At 41.6% G+C, this 14,894-nt stretch overlaps 1 protein-coding gene and 1 long non-coding RNA gene across 2 annotated transcripts; one reads left to right on the forward strand and one right to left on the reverse strand.

The window, feature by feature from the left end:
* Nucleotides 1-1,048: 1,048 nt before the first annotated feature.
* On the forward strand, nt 1,049-6,187 carry LOC148654719 (uncharacterized). Its single transcript, XR_015941123.1, has 3 exons — nt 1,049-1,457; nt 1,836-1,977; nt 5,997-6,187. It is a non-coding gene; the product is annotated as an uncharacterized LOC148654719 (long non-coding RNA).
* Nucleotides 6,188-6,200: 13 nt separating this feature from the next.
* Nucleotides 6,201-13,485, reverse strand: slc35e3 (solute carrier family 35 member E3). Its single transcript, XM_088644602.1, has 5 exons — nt 12,800-13,485; nt 11,218-11,328; nt 10,894-11,052; nt 7,924-8,006; nt 6,201-6,791 (listed from the first exon to the last, which is right to left on the reverse strand). Exons 1-5 carry the CDS (start codon nt 13,199-13,201, stop codon nt 6,605-6,607), a joined length of 942 nt encoding a protein of 313 aa, XP_088500728.1. The 5' UTR covers nt 13,202-13,485; the 3' UTR covers nt 6,201-6,604.
* Nucleotides 13,486-14,894: the final 1,409 nt, after the last annotated feature.

Raw genomic sequence — 14,894 nt, forward strand, 5'->3', positions numbered from 1 at the left:
AGGGATGGTCTCTTCCTGAATATGCGACTTTTCGACTTGTTTAATAGTCTTAGTCTCTTCTTCCCTTCTTCACACCTTCGTCTTTTGGCGTCCTGCCTGTTTTTTTCCCCAATATTCCTATTTTAATATGCTTAAGTGTCTGAAACTGGAACAAGAGCAAAGCTAAAGACCATGGGGACCAACTATTAGGCTTGTAATCTTTCTTGTGTAAATGGAAAGCACTAGATTAATAACTTTTAAGAACGTTATTACATGAAAAACTAAAGTCTGGGGACCACAACTGAGGTTTCCTCCTACTAGTTGATTTTACAACAGAGTTCAGGCACTGAATTCACAGCAATCCTGTAATGTTCACACTGCAGGACACCTGCATATCTATGTAATATTGTAGGGGTTCGGAATCTGTAACCTCAGTTTAGCATGAACAGCATAATGGAAAAGCAAGCCTGACTTGTAATTTTTCCTCCTTGAGAATATAGCACATCACTGCTCAGCCCTCAGGTGAACACATGCCACTCTGTATATAGTTCCTTACTTCCAAAGAACAGTTCCAGTGCCTTTGAAAAAAAAAGCATGCTTCAGTTACAGTTGTGAGAGTCTTAATCTTAGGACATCGCTTTGATTAGTCTTAAATTTTTTAAAGTTCCACTGTATATAAAAATGAATCTCATCTCTAGCATATTGGCAAAGATCAGAACTGGTGATATGGTACCACCTCACAATGAATTCATCTTAACATAGATTTAGTGCAGAACGTTTGACGATATGCCATTCTTAAAAGCGATAAATCTACATTCTACATCTAAAACTCATTACATTTGTCCCTCTGAAACACAATAGCAGACTTGATTTCAATCAAACTTTGCTGGAACTTCTAATCCTAACCTTTGCTGCAGCATTTTTTAACATCCACTATTATATGTGCTGTTAACATAGAGTTTCACAAGAGGCCATTTTCAAACTCCAGTTACCAAAGTTTTCCATTCTGCATTTGCAAAGTTGTCTAAAGAGCAGTGATTTTCTATTTTAACACTGCAGTCAACAAAACGCTTCTCAATCCCATGCAGTCATATGGACTATTGCTGATTCTCCACTCGTTTCTCAGTATTAAAATGTATGGAGCTAGGGTTAGGGATGGAGGATAAGACAAAATGGACCTTTCTAAACATTATGAATGTGAGTTATTTACTCCTAGAACTAAACAATGGATTATATTTTTTCTGTTTTTTTATATTTTAGTGTTTTTTTAGGGGCAGTGCGGTGGCTAAGGATCTGTGCCTGTGGCTGGAAGGTTGCCGGTTCATATCCCGCGGCCAGCAGAGGAATCCTACTCTGTCGGGCCCCTGAGCAAGGCCCTTAACCCCAACTGCTCCAGGGGCGCCGTATAAATGGCTGACCCTGCGCTTTGACCCCAAGCGTCTCTCCCTGTCTGTGTGTCTCATGGAGAGCAAGTTGGGGTATGGGAAAAGACAAATTCCTAATACAAGAAATTGTATATGGCTAAGAAAGTGATCTTATTACACTAGGTGTTTGATGATGTGCCCATCTAAAAGGTGATAAATCAAAACTAACAAGCTGAGCCCATTCTACTTGTGTTACTGCATGTCTGAAGGCAAGGACACTTGTTGGCTCAGTAACAAAGAAGTTTTTATTTAGACTGACCAGGGAAGATAAGGCCAGTTCATATCACTAAACCTAGGAAAAATTAGGGACAACTGGACGTCACATGGTTTGTATTTCTGAGAATGAGAAGTATTATTACCACGCTGCTGTTTAAATATATATGTCGTTCCATATATATCCTTGTTTGAACACAGTGTTTTATTTTTTTATAGGGACACACAGGATGCTGTTCATGACTGTGTCTAACATATTAAAAGCACTCAGAAAAGGCCTGCACTGAGATTTCATGCCTCCCTACAGTTCTGGATCCTTCATAACTTCGAACACAAGAGACAGAAGGGCATTGTAATAGGGGTAAAAGCAAAAGAGACCCCTTTTGATACCTGACATTTTAAACAAGGCAGTTTCGGGGACTGAACCTACTGTATCGGAGCCATGGTTTCTCTGCTAACAATTTTGGCTGCTGGGGTTTGTTTGTTTTTGGGAAGGGGTGGGAAAGCAAATCGTCTGCCCTCCTTGGTTTTCTCCTGAAACTCGCCTGTTTGTTTTGTTTTACCAGGAAGCTGCTGGTAAAATAAAGCTAGCGCCGAAAATAGCTGCTAACAGAATTCTGAGTTTTGCAGCAGGCAATGAGTATTTTCCTTGACAGCTGCAGTCTGAGGCAGGAACTGTAGGATGTCACAGAGCATGTGTTGGTCAGTCGTCAAGTGTCGTGGTAAAAAAAAAAAGTAGGGAAGTTAAGTCATGTTTTCGAGGTCTGGTATTCAGTTCACACTTAATCACAGTTCACCTGTTCACAAATAAACATTTACAGTACATCTCTCCCTCTGTATGTTCTGGAGTATTTTTTTCGAACCCCTTTCAGAACTGTTCCAGGAAAGGAACTTCAGCAGGCGAGTCATGGGTCGTGAGTCAGTTTATTCCGGAAAACATAGTGCTTCATTTATGATTCTCAATGCTGAACATGTTTAGACATGTTCCATGGAGACAGCATCTCTGGTCAAGTCATGTGTTTTGGATAAAATTTACCTTCCTTAAGTTAAACACAGTCCTGACAGCCATGTGCATGCATTTGTACATCACTAGAACTATACAGAATTCCATATAAAGGTTATAATACTGTATATAGAAAAAAATGGTACTTTTAGTTTGGATTATTTTATTTAGGGCTACCATTTTGAACATTCAGACCAGAGGACACCCTGTTGACAGGTGTGTGTGGGGGGTGTCCTGGTGGTATTTGTATCAGTGGGTATTAAAGTGATTATCAGTTGAGGTGGAAAATGAATAGGGCAGTGAACTAGACACGTCTACGACTATCATCAACACATAGTCTCTGGGCAACGCTCTCTTAATCCCTAGAACTATTTTGAATCTAAAGTCTTTGGGGGGAAAAAAGAACAAGGTAAAAATCCTGAACATGTCAAGTTTTGAGATGGATGGAGATTCAAGAACTAAAGAGGACATGTCCGGAAACTACTGGATGTGTGGTAACCCTGATTAGAAAAGTCTGACTGGTCAAATGGATTTTGTAATTTCTACAGTTTTTAGGGCTTATCTGTCAGAGAAAGCAGACATAATTGTGAGCTACACTGATAGTGAGGTTTTTCAATGACACAACAGATTTTCTCCAAGGAATGCAGAAATATCACAGAAGACATGCACACAGTCTGGAACTTGAGTCAGTCTGGAATTTAGGTAAAACCCACTCTAAGGTGGGTGTTAAAGATGCTTTTCTCAATGAAATATGCCCCATTAGAAATCCAGTTAAGAAACATAAAATCCCCGGCCACAGATCTAATATTGTCCACCCTTGTCTCTGGGCAACGGACACATTTTCACTGAAATAGCATGCAAAAGCACAAATATGACATTACGAGGCATTTCAAATGTTCAAAATTGTTAAAAAGAACAAAAGAAAAACTAAAACCGTAACAGGAAAAAAAAAACCTTTTTTTTTTAAATGTTAGTTCCATTTGTTTATAATTGCTGAAATTATTAAAGAAATTAGTTCATGCTTTATTTTTAAAAAGACAAGTAACAGAACAACAGTACAGAATGGACTTCATTGTTGAGCTCGTCTCAGTCTGGCGTAGTGTGAATGAATTCATGTGAGGGAAACACTGGCCCAGTGTGAACAGACTCAGATCACAACAGCAACACTCTTCGTCTTTACCTGTGCCCCAAACCACAGCATTTCTCAAACCTCAGGGGAGAGTCAGCTACTCAAGAGCTAGGAACCAAGCAGGCCGAAGAAACAGCTACCCGACATAACAGTGCAGCCTCTATCTACTTGAACCAGTTCTTTTTTTTTTCCCTCAAGCCTCTACATTTCATGGGAAGTTCCAAATTCTTTACTGAAATTTCACTTTTCTAAAAAGCTTTGAGAGATTTACAAAATGGCTTAGAACATACTACAAAATACACCTCTCCCTTCAGGTACTATTCAAATTATACTCAATATTGTTTCTTCCATCCTTTTCAACTGCTTTTTCCAATACAGGAAGCAACACACAGAAAGGCAAGTCATTTATGGATCTTGAGTGCATTCTACTTTGTGGAAATACTGTATTTTGCCCTATACTTCAAGACTGATACTTGACAATATTCTTTTATCTTTAAATTTATGGAGTATAGCACGATAGTTGTATAGCACGATAATTTGAAAAAAAAAAAACATAACTTAAGATGCCATCTGGTTTAAATTGGACCTCAAAACCCACATCAAAACTTTTTTGTTCATTTTTTATGCTGGGGCTTTGTGACTGAAAACAACAGCAGTTTCTTTTTGGGACTTGTTTTCAAAGTAGTGAATTCAGCAACCCCTAAAATTCCAGCCCTACAGATAGATTGCGTAAGGTCCTACTTTGACGTGACTCGATTTCACCCCAGTTTACACAAAGACTACTTCAGACCAGTGGAGATCTGCTGGCATTTTTGACCATAGCAGCTAGGAGCGTTTCTCCAATTAAGAGGAATCAAAATCATATGACTCTGTGGCTCTGCTCCTCTTTGTGCGCAACTGGAGTTGGATGCTTGATAAATGGGCAAAAGTAAAGAAGACATTACATATTCAATGTACTGTAAATAGGAATGGAAAGGATATAACAGGCATTCAATCAGTTGAAAAATGGCTTAAACATTATACTGATAATAAATCAGAAGGGTTTAAACAAAATTTCAGACCCTGGAACATCTGACAATGGGGATGTTGAGTCTAAAAATGTGGATGGTTTATCAAACCATCCAGAAACTGCCTAGATCAGGCTTCCTCTCCAAACGTAGCAGCTGGCCGAGGAGGAATTTAAGTTTAAGAATGCTACAGCAGTGACTTTAAGAACTACAGGCTGAGATGAGAGAGTCAAAAATATCCTGGTTACTCCACAAAGCTGGCATGTCTAGCAGAGTGCAAAACGCACCACAGATCCCGTGTTTAGTCTTCAATGATGTATTGAAACAATACTGCAGATATATGCCAAAAATGTTTTTGGGTCTGAGAAATTTTAAAGAACTTTTTGGTTCTAAACACAAAAGTGTTGCTTAGCACAAAGCTAACAGTTTTCAGTTTTATCGAGAAGATGGATGGAGCAGGGCAGCGGTGTGGCACAGTGGTTAGCATTGCTACCTCACAGTGCTGGGGCCCTGGCCCAATTCCTGGGGTGTTCTCTGTGGGAAGTGTGTGTGTTATTTCCCCTTGTTTCCCTGTTTTTCCTCCCACTGTCCAAAGACATAGACTCATGGGTTAATTGGCCCTGGGGTGAATGGTGTGAGTGTGTTTGTGTCTGTCTGGCCTGCGATATGATTGCATCGTGCCCTTTGCTTACTGGAATAGGCCCCATCTCACCCACACCCTGTATTGCGTAAAGCTGCTAGAAAAATTGATGGATGGAGCAAAAGTACATGCAATTTTGCAGGGAAATCCTCCTTCAGCTTACTAAAAACATAAATGAAATGGGATGAAAATTCACCTTTTAGGAAGACAATGATCCAGAGCTGTAGGTATGGCATTACAAGAAGACTGGTCAAAACCCTACAAGAAGAGAGTGAATATCCAGTCATTAAGGACATTCACTTTCTTCTTGTAGGATTTCGACAATGTCCTTCAAAATTGTGACTTGAAATTCGAGAACATCTGTGGCAAGATCTGAAAACTGCTGTTTCATCCAAACCACTCTGTTAGCGCTTGAGCAAGTTTGCTGTGATGCATGGGTGGAAACAGCACCATTCTGGTAAGCAAAATTTGTAGTCTTCCCCCAAAAGCAACTACAGCTGTAAATTGCTGCCAAAGGTGCCTTCACTGGGTATTGACTTAGGTGCTCATTGACATAAGCAATTAAAATTACGTTTAACACTAATTGTTTCATTTTTTTCAGGCTTTTGCGGACATTCAACTTCTTCATCCATAAAAATGTTCAGTTTCACCGTTCAAATTTTGTGCTCTTTAACAACTGTGTAGATCATCTGTAAATCAGAACAGGACATCTTTGGTAACAGGATAAATGCTTGTGGAGGCCACTGTACATCTACTGTTTTCGAGCAATCCTAGAATATCTGAATAAAAAAAATGATATTTATTGAAAACCTTTTATTGTAGAATACACCATATGAAAAAGGCTTGCAAACATTAAATAATAAAAACAAATGTACATCTTGCTTTTATCTATTGTAATTATTCTGTTCGGATGCCTCTTTGTACTTGTACCATGTCTGCAAACAACAGAGTTTCAGTGAAGAATATTCTTTGATCATTAGAAATTCTACCACAAATTACATCCCTTCCACAGCTTCCTTTGGGCTGTAAAAATAAAGAATTGTGCTCATTTCCTTTATCGTCATTGGACTGCTGCTCAGTTTCAGATCAGCATATGAATCTATCGTTTCAGACTGTGTCACAGTTTCGCATTTCGGTTCCAGGAGTTGGTCAGTCTAGGCAGCTTCGCTTGCGGCATTTATACCCCTGACTGCTGGGCATGCAGAAAGGTCAGGGTCTCTGGACCAGCTTGCTCTTGCTCTCTTCCTGCTCCGTGATTTTAAAGTGTGTGTAGGACAGGATCCCCAGCAGGGTGCACATGATCCCAAAGCCCTGATTTAGGGACAAGGGATCCTGAAACAAAACGTAGCCTCCCAGCAAGGTAATGCAAAACTTAAAGTGTCCGAACATGTTGTAGCTGCAAAGATACGTTAAGGCTTAAAACCAGAGGATATGTGATCTGTGTTACATCCTGAGAATCAGACAGTTCTTATTTCTGTTTTAGATTGGTCTTTTATGGTGACTGTAGGTAATACAATTGTGTAGTCTTTTATATTGACAGACACATGTTTTTGCCCTTTGCACTGTAAAAACACTGACGTCTTGTGCTCCAAGCAACTGAAGATCTCTGAATAAACAAGAGATTCTAGTCATGGTCAATATGATCTCCTTTTTCTTGTGTCACGTTGCACTTAGCCATTATTAGGGTGATGTTCACCAGAACAAATGTCTTTTAATTAAAAGATGTAACATTCTGGAATTCTATTCCAGATGACAAGGGCACACATGATCTTCATTTTAGACCTTGTTTAAAATCTAACTAGGTCTCTGATCATAACTTGATAGCTTAAAAAAAGCAATGTCATGCCTTAAGCAATAGATTAGACAGTAACACATGACCAAATTTTAAAGATGACAGCTAAACTGATTATGCTTCAGGTATAGCAGAGTATTACGGCACATCAAGCTTACATTAAAATTATTTACATTAATATATACCTTTGGAATTAAGTAATATGACCAAACAAATACAGAGTTAACTTATTGAATTTCTGTATTTAACCTTTCCAGGTCTTTGCTGGCACAATGTTGGATATAACACTTTATGTAAAGTTTTACTTGTACACTCTCTCATCAGTAGTTAAAAATATTTCTTTGGAGGTCATTATATTTAGAATTAAGGACTCTATTATAAGCACAATTTCCGAATGCAACTGTGCACTGTTATTTTAACTGATTTTCATATTCTACACTTGTACCAGTATGTGCAGAAACAAAGTTTCAACACAGGTAAACTCAAAGGATCTTTTAAAAAAGGCACAGTTCTGAAGATAAATAACTAAAGGTTTTAAACGTGACAAAAAGAGGCCTGAAAGCTTATTGACTTTGTCCTGACACTTAACTGTTCACCCATTTGCTGCAGTGCTGTGCACGTCCTATTTCATTTTCAGAGCAGTGAAAACAGATAAAAGGTGTCAGTATGATGAAGCAGTTGCAAGACAAACATCTGATTTATTTCGCTTTCCCTGACATGAACGAGAGAAGGATACGTAACAGGTGAGGTGTTCCCAATGATCCAGTAAATGGACAAATTCACCAGAAAGGCAATGATTCCAGACAGCAGCACCATTCCCTGGAAAAAAAGCAAAAAGGCGCACAACACATCACTCCAACTAAAAAAAAAAAGAAATTGGACAGTTTCATTCATTGTTCAGGTTAAAACTCCGATCCCGCCAATAAGATGAAATGTCAGGCACAAAACAGCCGGAAAGATTGTGAGCTGATAGTGTTGAACATGTTCAGTCTGGACTCATGAAACAGGCAGCACATACAGGGCTGTGACACTACAGGGGTGGCAGGAGTTCACAAACACAATGAGCAACGAGCAAGGTTTTTAACTGTCCCACAGCCTTGTGCACACAAACCTCGGCAAGTGTCTAGACTTCTACACACTATAGGCTTCCTGACAGCAGAGTAATCTTTCAAAGAGGACCATGAGATTTACCTGTGATTGGAAGAGAGTGAGTTTCAAAATCTCCTAAAAGAGGAAATCGGACACAAAACAAAAAACAGACTACATCTTCAAGGAGTATTGTGTCGCAGTATCACATCTGCGTATTACAAGTCGCTGCCTTCCACGATAAAAAACACTGCTTATCTCAAAGACCAGTCATCTCAGTGTAGCCTTCTGGGCCTCAACGTGTTCCTTTCTCTTGTGCATGGAAGACGGGTACGTGTGTTGACGCATCACAAGCATGGCAGTGTCCGTTAACAAGAAACAAGGCAGGGGCAGTGTCTCGAAATAGGATTCCTGACAAGAACTGCAGATCCGTTAGGGTGCTCAGCTTTTCACGTGAAAGGACCTCGGACTCTGCCAGCAGCTCTGATCTCCCATCCCTCTAAACCTTCTAGGCTTCTACAGCGACAAGCTTGTGAACTTTCAACATAATGCAGGGCATTTAAATTACCATTAGCCAAAATGGCTCTTATTTTAAATAACCAAAAGGATTTGTGACCAATTCAATGTTTTTGATAGATAACGGTTTTTGAATAATTAAGAAGCAGTATGTCATATACTAAGTAAACCCCTATTTTATACAATAAAGGGGGTAATTTACACCCGGTGATTACACTTTTGGGTAACCAATAAACTAGCACTGAGGTGGGGCAGCCTTGTCCCATATAACGGTCCGAAATGTTGTGAGTTTGGTGATCACCTCACAGGTTGGTGGAAACACGTCACGCCAGAAAAGATGATGATGAGTAGCTGATGCTCATCAGTCTAGAGAGGGTTTCCATTTCTAAACATCCGGGGCTCCATCTGTCCCATGTCAGATAGTCTACAAAACGTATTCAAGACCACAGTTACTTTACCTTGGACCAGCATTTCTGTCATAATCTCCCAGGGAGTCATCCAGAACGGCACAAAGAACCTGAGAGTTAAATCTAAGGATCTGAAGGCCTCTCACTTAAAAAGAACTCCCACCTCCCACCTTAGGTTTACGAAATAGCATATAGGCAATCCACAGGACTACTGGAAGAATATTCTCTGGACAGACAGATCAAAACTGGACTTTTGGCCATAATAAGAACTGTTTTGTGTGGTGAAAACCAGACACTACTTTCCAGAAGTCAATCCCTACAGTCAAGCACGGTGCTGGGAGTGTCGCGCCTTGGCTCTGCTTTGCTGCCTCAGGATTCGGATGTCTTGCCAACCTAGATGCAATTATGAATTCAACATTGTATCAGCAAATTCTGGAGGAGAATGTCAGGCTATCTATCCTTCAGCTGCAGCTGTGCCAAAAGTGGGTCATGCAGCAAGACAATGATCCTAATCATATATGCAGATCTGTGACGGAATCGCTGAAGAAGACATTTTGTACTGGCCAAGTCCTTAACCCTAACCGCAATGTCATGGCATGTCCTGAAGCAAGCTGTTCATGCAGAGGAACCCTCACGTGTCAAATGTCGATTTGAAGCAATTCTATAAGGAAGAAGGGGTCGATGTGCGAGGCTGATAAACAGTTACAGGAAACATTCAGCTCAAATCACCGCTGTTCAGGAAGGAGCCAGCCGCCAGTCACTGAACCTACGAGTTCACATTGGTATTCACACAAGGATATTTACTGTTGCATCAACATTTGTTAATTAACACGTCTTTGTGTTATACGTTTAATCGGATCATGACCGAAACAGATATTACATTATAGGCTAAAATATATCAGAATATGTAACAAAACAGGGGATACACAAACTTGTTCTAAGAACTGTATCTGGCTGCTCAGAGCCAGTAACTCTTCTTAGCCCAGTCTTATGCAAGTATTTTTCTTCTTTGTGATTTCAGTATACTTGTGGATTCTACTAACTGCTTGGCTGCTGCTGATTCCTAAGGTACCATGGACTACTGCGTTTCAGTGTGACTTGCCATGGCAACTTTTCAAAACATAACTGTGGCCATGCACTGGACTCAGTTCATTCTTGGGCTTCTCCGACCTACAGTGACATGAAGTGTTCATTTCTGAACACTAACAGTTCCTAACATTAAACACACTGTGGTCCTCTGTCGACTGATTTGTTCCGTTCAACCAGATAAAAACACTTAATGCAACACAGCCTGTTTTGCTTCAGGATCCTGCTGCTCTTTACAGTCAGACCTAAACACGAGTTATTGATAGTCCAGCTTCCATGAAAACTCATCTCGTTTCTTTTGCTCATTTTCCCCCTCAGTACTCAAATGATACAAAAGTTCTCTGTGAAGGCAGCAGGATGAAGTCTTGGGAGTTTGCCGAGAAAGTTGGGGCTGACTATTCACCTGCGGGCTTATGGGCAACATCAGCAGCCTGCATTTCTGCTGTGAATGCTTCATTATTAGCAGCGGCAGGATTTCTAAGAGCTATAGCCTTCAATGTGATTTTCGGAATCAACTGGGGATATTCCACAGAGAGGCATTTGTTAGAAAAAAAAGTTCCAAACCCCCCCCGTCTACAAAATGAGGGGGGGGGGGTGAGGAGAGGACCTACCAGTGCAGTGAAGGACCACGGGCCGTATATACCCCCTGTCCCAGTCAGGGGTTCGAAGAAGGGCACCAGGGTGAGCAGGAAGAGCGACGACATGGGAGCCTGGTAATAGAGCAGCTGCATGGAGTTCACCTGCAGCTCCTGCTGCTTGGCGCCCACCCACTGCGAGAGACACAGGGAGAGACAGCCAGTGCCGAGGGGTGAGCGAGGGGTGAGCGAGGGGTGAGTGAGGGGCGGCGCGGCGCAGCGGGGACGGGCACGGGCAACAGGCCACCGCCCCCGTCTCCAAGTCACGCTGCCAGTACTGAAGGAGGACGGCGCGCTCACCACTTGATACAGGGAGGTAACCAGGACTCCCAGCGTAGCGAAGGCCATTCCCGGGACGTTGAACCTCACATCGTAATAGGAGTTCAGGATCACGCCGAGAGTGATGGGGATCTGCAACACCGAGAAGAAAGCAGTCGCCATGGCGTCCACCCCCCCCGCACGGATCTGTACGGGTGGGGCTGGGGGGGGGGGGGTAATTGGACTTCGAAGACCAGACACTCTCACAGCCCTCACTACCACTTCGCGAGCTGAGCACGGCTGGCTTAGGCCTAATTAAAAACCAGACTAGGACAGCAGAGACCACATTGGTTAAGTCACATTGCTTCTGTGCTTCAGCTTTAAGCGAAACTGGAAAAAACACAAACCCTCAAAACAGCTATTGTAAGTCCAGTGCTGCAGATGCTGGCTTTTAAGGCGATCTAGGTCAGGGGGTTAGCGAGGTTCCTATTTGGACCCTCAATTAAAAAAAATCCTAAACGATTTGCTAAATTAGGCATATACTGTATAGGATTTTACATTTAATTACTCAATACATTGGCCAGCAAAGGACCATTTACCTATAAAACAATACTTAGAAGTCTGGATGCAAGTATTACAATTGTGCAGTTAATTAGACCACCTATGGAACTGAGAGTTCAGGTGCACAAACACTAGAAGACACCAGCCTCTCCAGTAAGTGAATGTGAAACCCCTGATCTAGCTCCTGTTATTGGTTTGAAACGGCAGGTCATATTTCTTGGGTAATTCTCAATGTCCTGTCATAGGAAGGTAAGGCTTTGGAGACTAAACACTTTCTTGCAGTCAAGGTGCTCTTATGTACAGTATACAGGACTGGATGGGGCACTGGATTTAGTATATCTAACTCATGTTTGTCAGGTGGTCTTTAAGTCGTTTATTAATCTCCTGGCAGTAAAAGCTATTTTACAGTATTTAAAAGTGACAATCTTAATCACTCAGAACTAGTGTAATAATTAAAATATATTATTTTCTTATTTAAACGAACTGTCAAATTGATTCGAAATCAGATGTAAATCTAACAATACTGCCAATTTGAGTACTTGGACGCGGGCGAGGGTGTAACAACAAATTAAACGTTTAGAACATCACCCAAAATTAAGCCATGGTGCGACAAAAAGTACAATTATGTAACGGAGTGGTGTCAATGACTCACACTTTAAATATAGTGACTCGGTGTGTATGATGGCCGGCTCTGAGAGTGCCTGTCCCGATACCGAATTAAACTTCCTGCCGCAGAGGCTGGAACCTGCCATTCCAGAGTTCAGGCAACCTGCTACTATCACAGGAATACAGTTAAAAAATAAACCTCCTCGTTCAGTTAAAAACGAGATTTAACCTACTTCCTTATTTTGACAGCCGCTCTTATTTTCTTAACAAAGATAAAAGTCTTTAGCGAGTCATACGTCCGGGGAAATTGAATGCATATAACCAGACATGTGACTCGTAAGTTTTACAGTCCGACTAAATACTTAAAGATAAAAGGAAAACGCTAATGGCACTCCTACAGGTAGAGACCTCTTCGAGGCAGTTGGCTGCCGTCTGTTTGTGGATTTGTGGTACTTACCAAAGTCAACTTTATCTTAGTGGAAAATGTTTTCTTGTAATACACCGTTTGAATGACGATTATAACGGGTGTCGTCATGGCTTTGGCAAGCTGGTAAGTGCCTATGGTGTTGTTTTGAAGGGAAAGATTAGTGAAAACGACGAATCCACAAAAACTTAATGCCAGCAAGAGGATTTTGGTGGGCTGGAGACTTTTTGGAGCGAATATGTCCATTTTCTGGCACACGTAAAGCCCTAGCCATGTCACAACGAAATGAATTAACGTTAGAGTCATGTTTGGGAAACCATAATGCACATAAATCCATTTGTTGATGAATACGATGCAGATGGACGACAGCAGGTTGACCAGCAGTCCAGTCACGATCCGACCGTTTCCTAAAAGGCTTGAGAAACGAGTAGCCATCGTTGGGTCCTGTGCCTGGATACCACTAAATCAACACGTACAAATTTACTGAACATCCATGGTAGCGCAGAACATTTTTAAAAACGAAGCCGCTGGCCCTTTCATTGGGGGAAAAGGCGATTCTTCCCTTCACACCCCTACGTGCTCCAGTCCAAAGTTATCCCTTACACACCCGTACCGCAGCCCGGTCTGCATCGCCTCAGCCCCGCTACCTAAGCGAGCGCCGCGTTCAGAGACTCGGCTCGCCCCCAGCAAATGAGGCTCCCACACTCGGAGGTGACATCACACAAAGCGACGCTCGCTAGCAGCGACTGCGCCGCTCACAAGATCGCCACGTCAGTGCTCTCTGGCGCCCGCTAGCGCCCCGAGATTGGCAGTCAGAGAGTAAGAGCTCGGTATGGCAACTCGCGGTCTGCACAAACTCCGTATAACGTACCGAAACCATCATCAGCAGAGACGCACTGACATTGTTTTAATTTAAATGTTTCCTACGAACAAAATGCAAGAGAGCAAAAAGAAAAATGACACTGTCTCCACTCCACACAAACTCCCCTCACCTGTAGCCTTTATCCTTCAATGGTACAAGTTTCCTCGACAAGCTCCAACCTGAAGACCCTACAATGGAAGCCCCATGCAGCAAGGCTTTGACTGCATCAACAGCAGCACTCAAAGCCACCAACATCTCCCCAACGGCACCACGAACCCTGAAGATATTCCTCTCAGTCGGGACTCCAGGACCATCACTCAAGAGATTCTAACACAGAGACTTTTGTATTTCATGACACAAATGAATTATATATTCAGGTAAAGAGGAATGTAATGAAATAATAAGGGCCAAATATTACATAGTTTGTAATTCAACTATGACTACTACAATGTAATAGTAATATGTTATAATATGTAATGATGTAATTCGTAATTGAACAGTTGGGACAAATTTAAAGAGGTGAAGATAAGTGGCCTGGTGCATCTTTCCCATGTACTGTATGTTGTGTAAATCTAGTAATTTACCATTTATTTCAAATTCATTTTTTAACATGGATTCAAACAAGTACTCTTACAATAACTTTAAACCAGCTTGTAGGCTAACTTATCCTACTTAAAGGATAAGTTCGTTCCCAGCCCTTCCTTGGACGTTCAGCATTGACCAGGAGGGAAAAGCAAGCCGACTGTGAGGCTCGGTCACCGAGGTAGAGCTCAGGATGACTACTGAGACAGGGTGTTCTAGGGAAGGCCTCTGCTGTGCTGACTGGAGAAATACAGCCCTGAAGAGCCTGCTTGACTCCTGCACCCAGTCTGCTGAGAAAAGCCCACCGACAACCAATAAAAATCCAAAATCAATACCAAGAATCAGTCATACGACGTCTGCCTCGCTGTCTTATGGTGAACTCGAAGGATAGCACCAGGGTCATCAACCACTGTTCATGGAAAAGTTCTTAAAAACATTTTATCTCCCTTAATTAAAACAAATGGATCTTCTATGTAAATGAAAAAGAAGAAAAAAGCACAAAACCTAAAACTTTAAATATGTTACAAGGTGAAAAGCAGCAAATGCCATGAAGTATACATCTAAAAATGACCTGGTTAATAACCATCACACAAAGGCCTATACAGGTTACACAGGGAAAAATGAGCCTTTCAGAGTAGCAGAGCTGGGCTTATGTAATCTGGGGCTTTGTTTACAGAAAATACA

Source organism: Lepisosteus platostomus, chromosome 9, assembly GCF_059453375.1.
Source record: "Lepisosteus platostomus isolate fLepPlt1 chromosome 9, fLepPlt1.hap1, whole genome shotgun sequence".
Classification (NCBI taxonomy): domain Eukaryota; kingdom Metazoa; phylum Chordata; class Actinopteri; order Semionotiformes; family Lepisosteidae; genus Lepisosteus; species Lepisosteus platostomus.

Excerpts from the sequence above, each read along its gene's own strand:
- slc35e3 (XM_088644602.1), bottom strand. The coding sequence starts at position 13,201 with ATGGCTACTCGTTTCTCAAGCCTTTTAGGAAACGGTCGGATCGTGACT. Across the intron at positions 11,053-11,217 it reads TTACCTCCCTGTATCAAGTG|TGGGTGGGCGCCAAGCAGCA; the intron begins GTGAGCGCGCCG and ends TGTCTCTCGCAG. Across the intron at positions 6,792-7,923 it reads GGGAACACCTCACCTGTTAC|CTACAACATGTTCGGACACT; the intron begins GTATCCTTCTCT and ends GTATCTTTGCAG.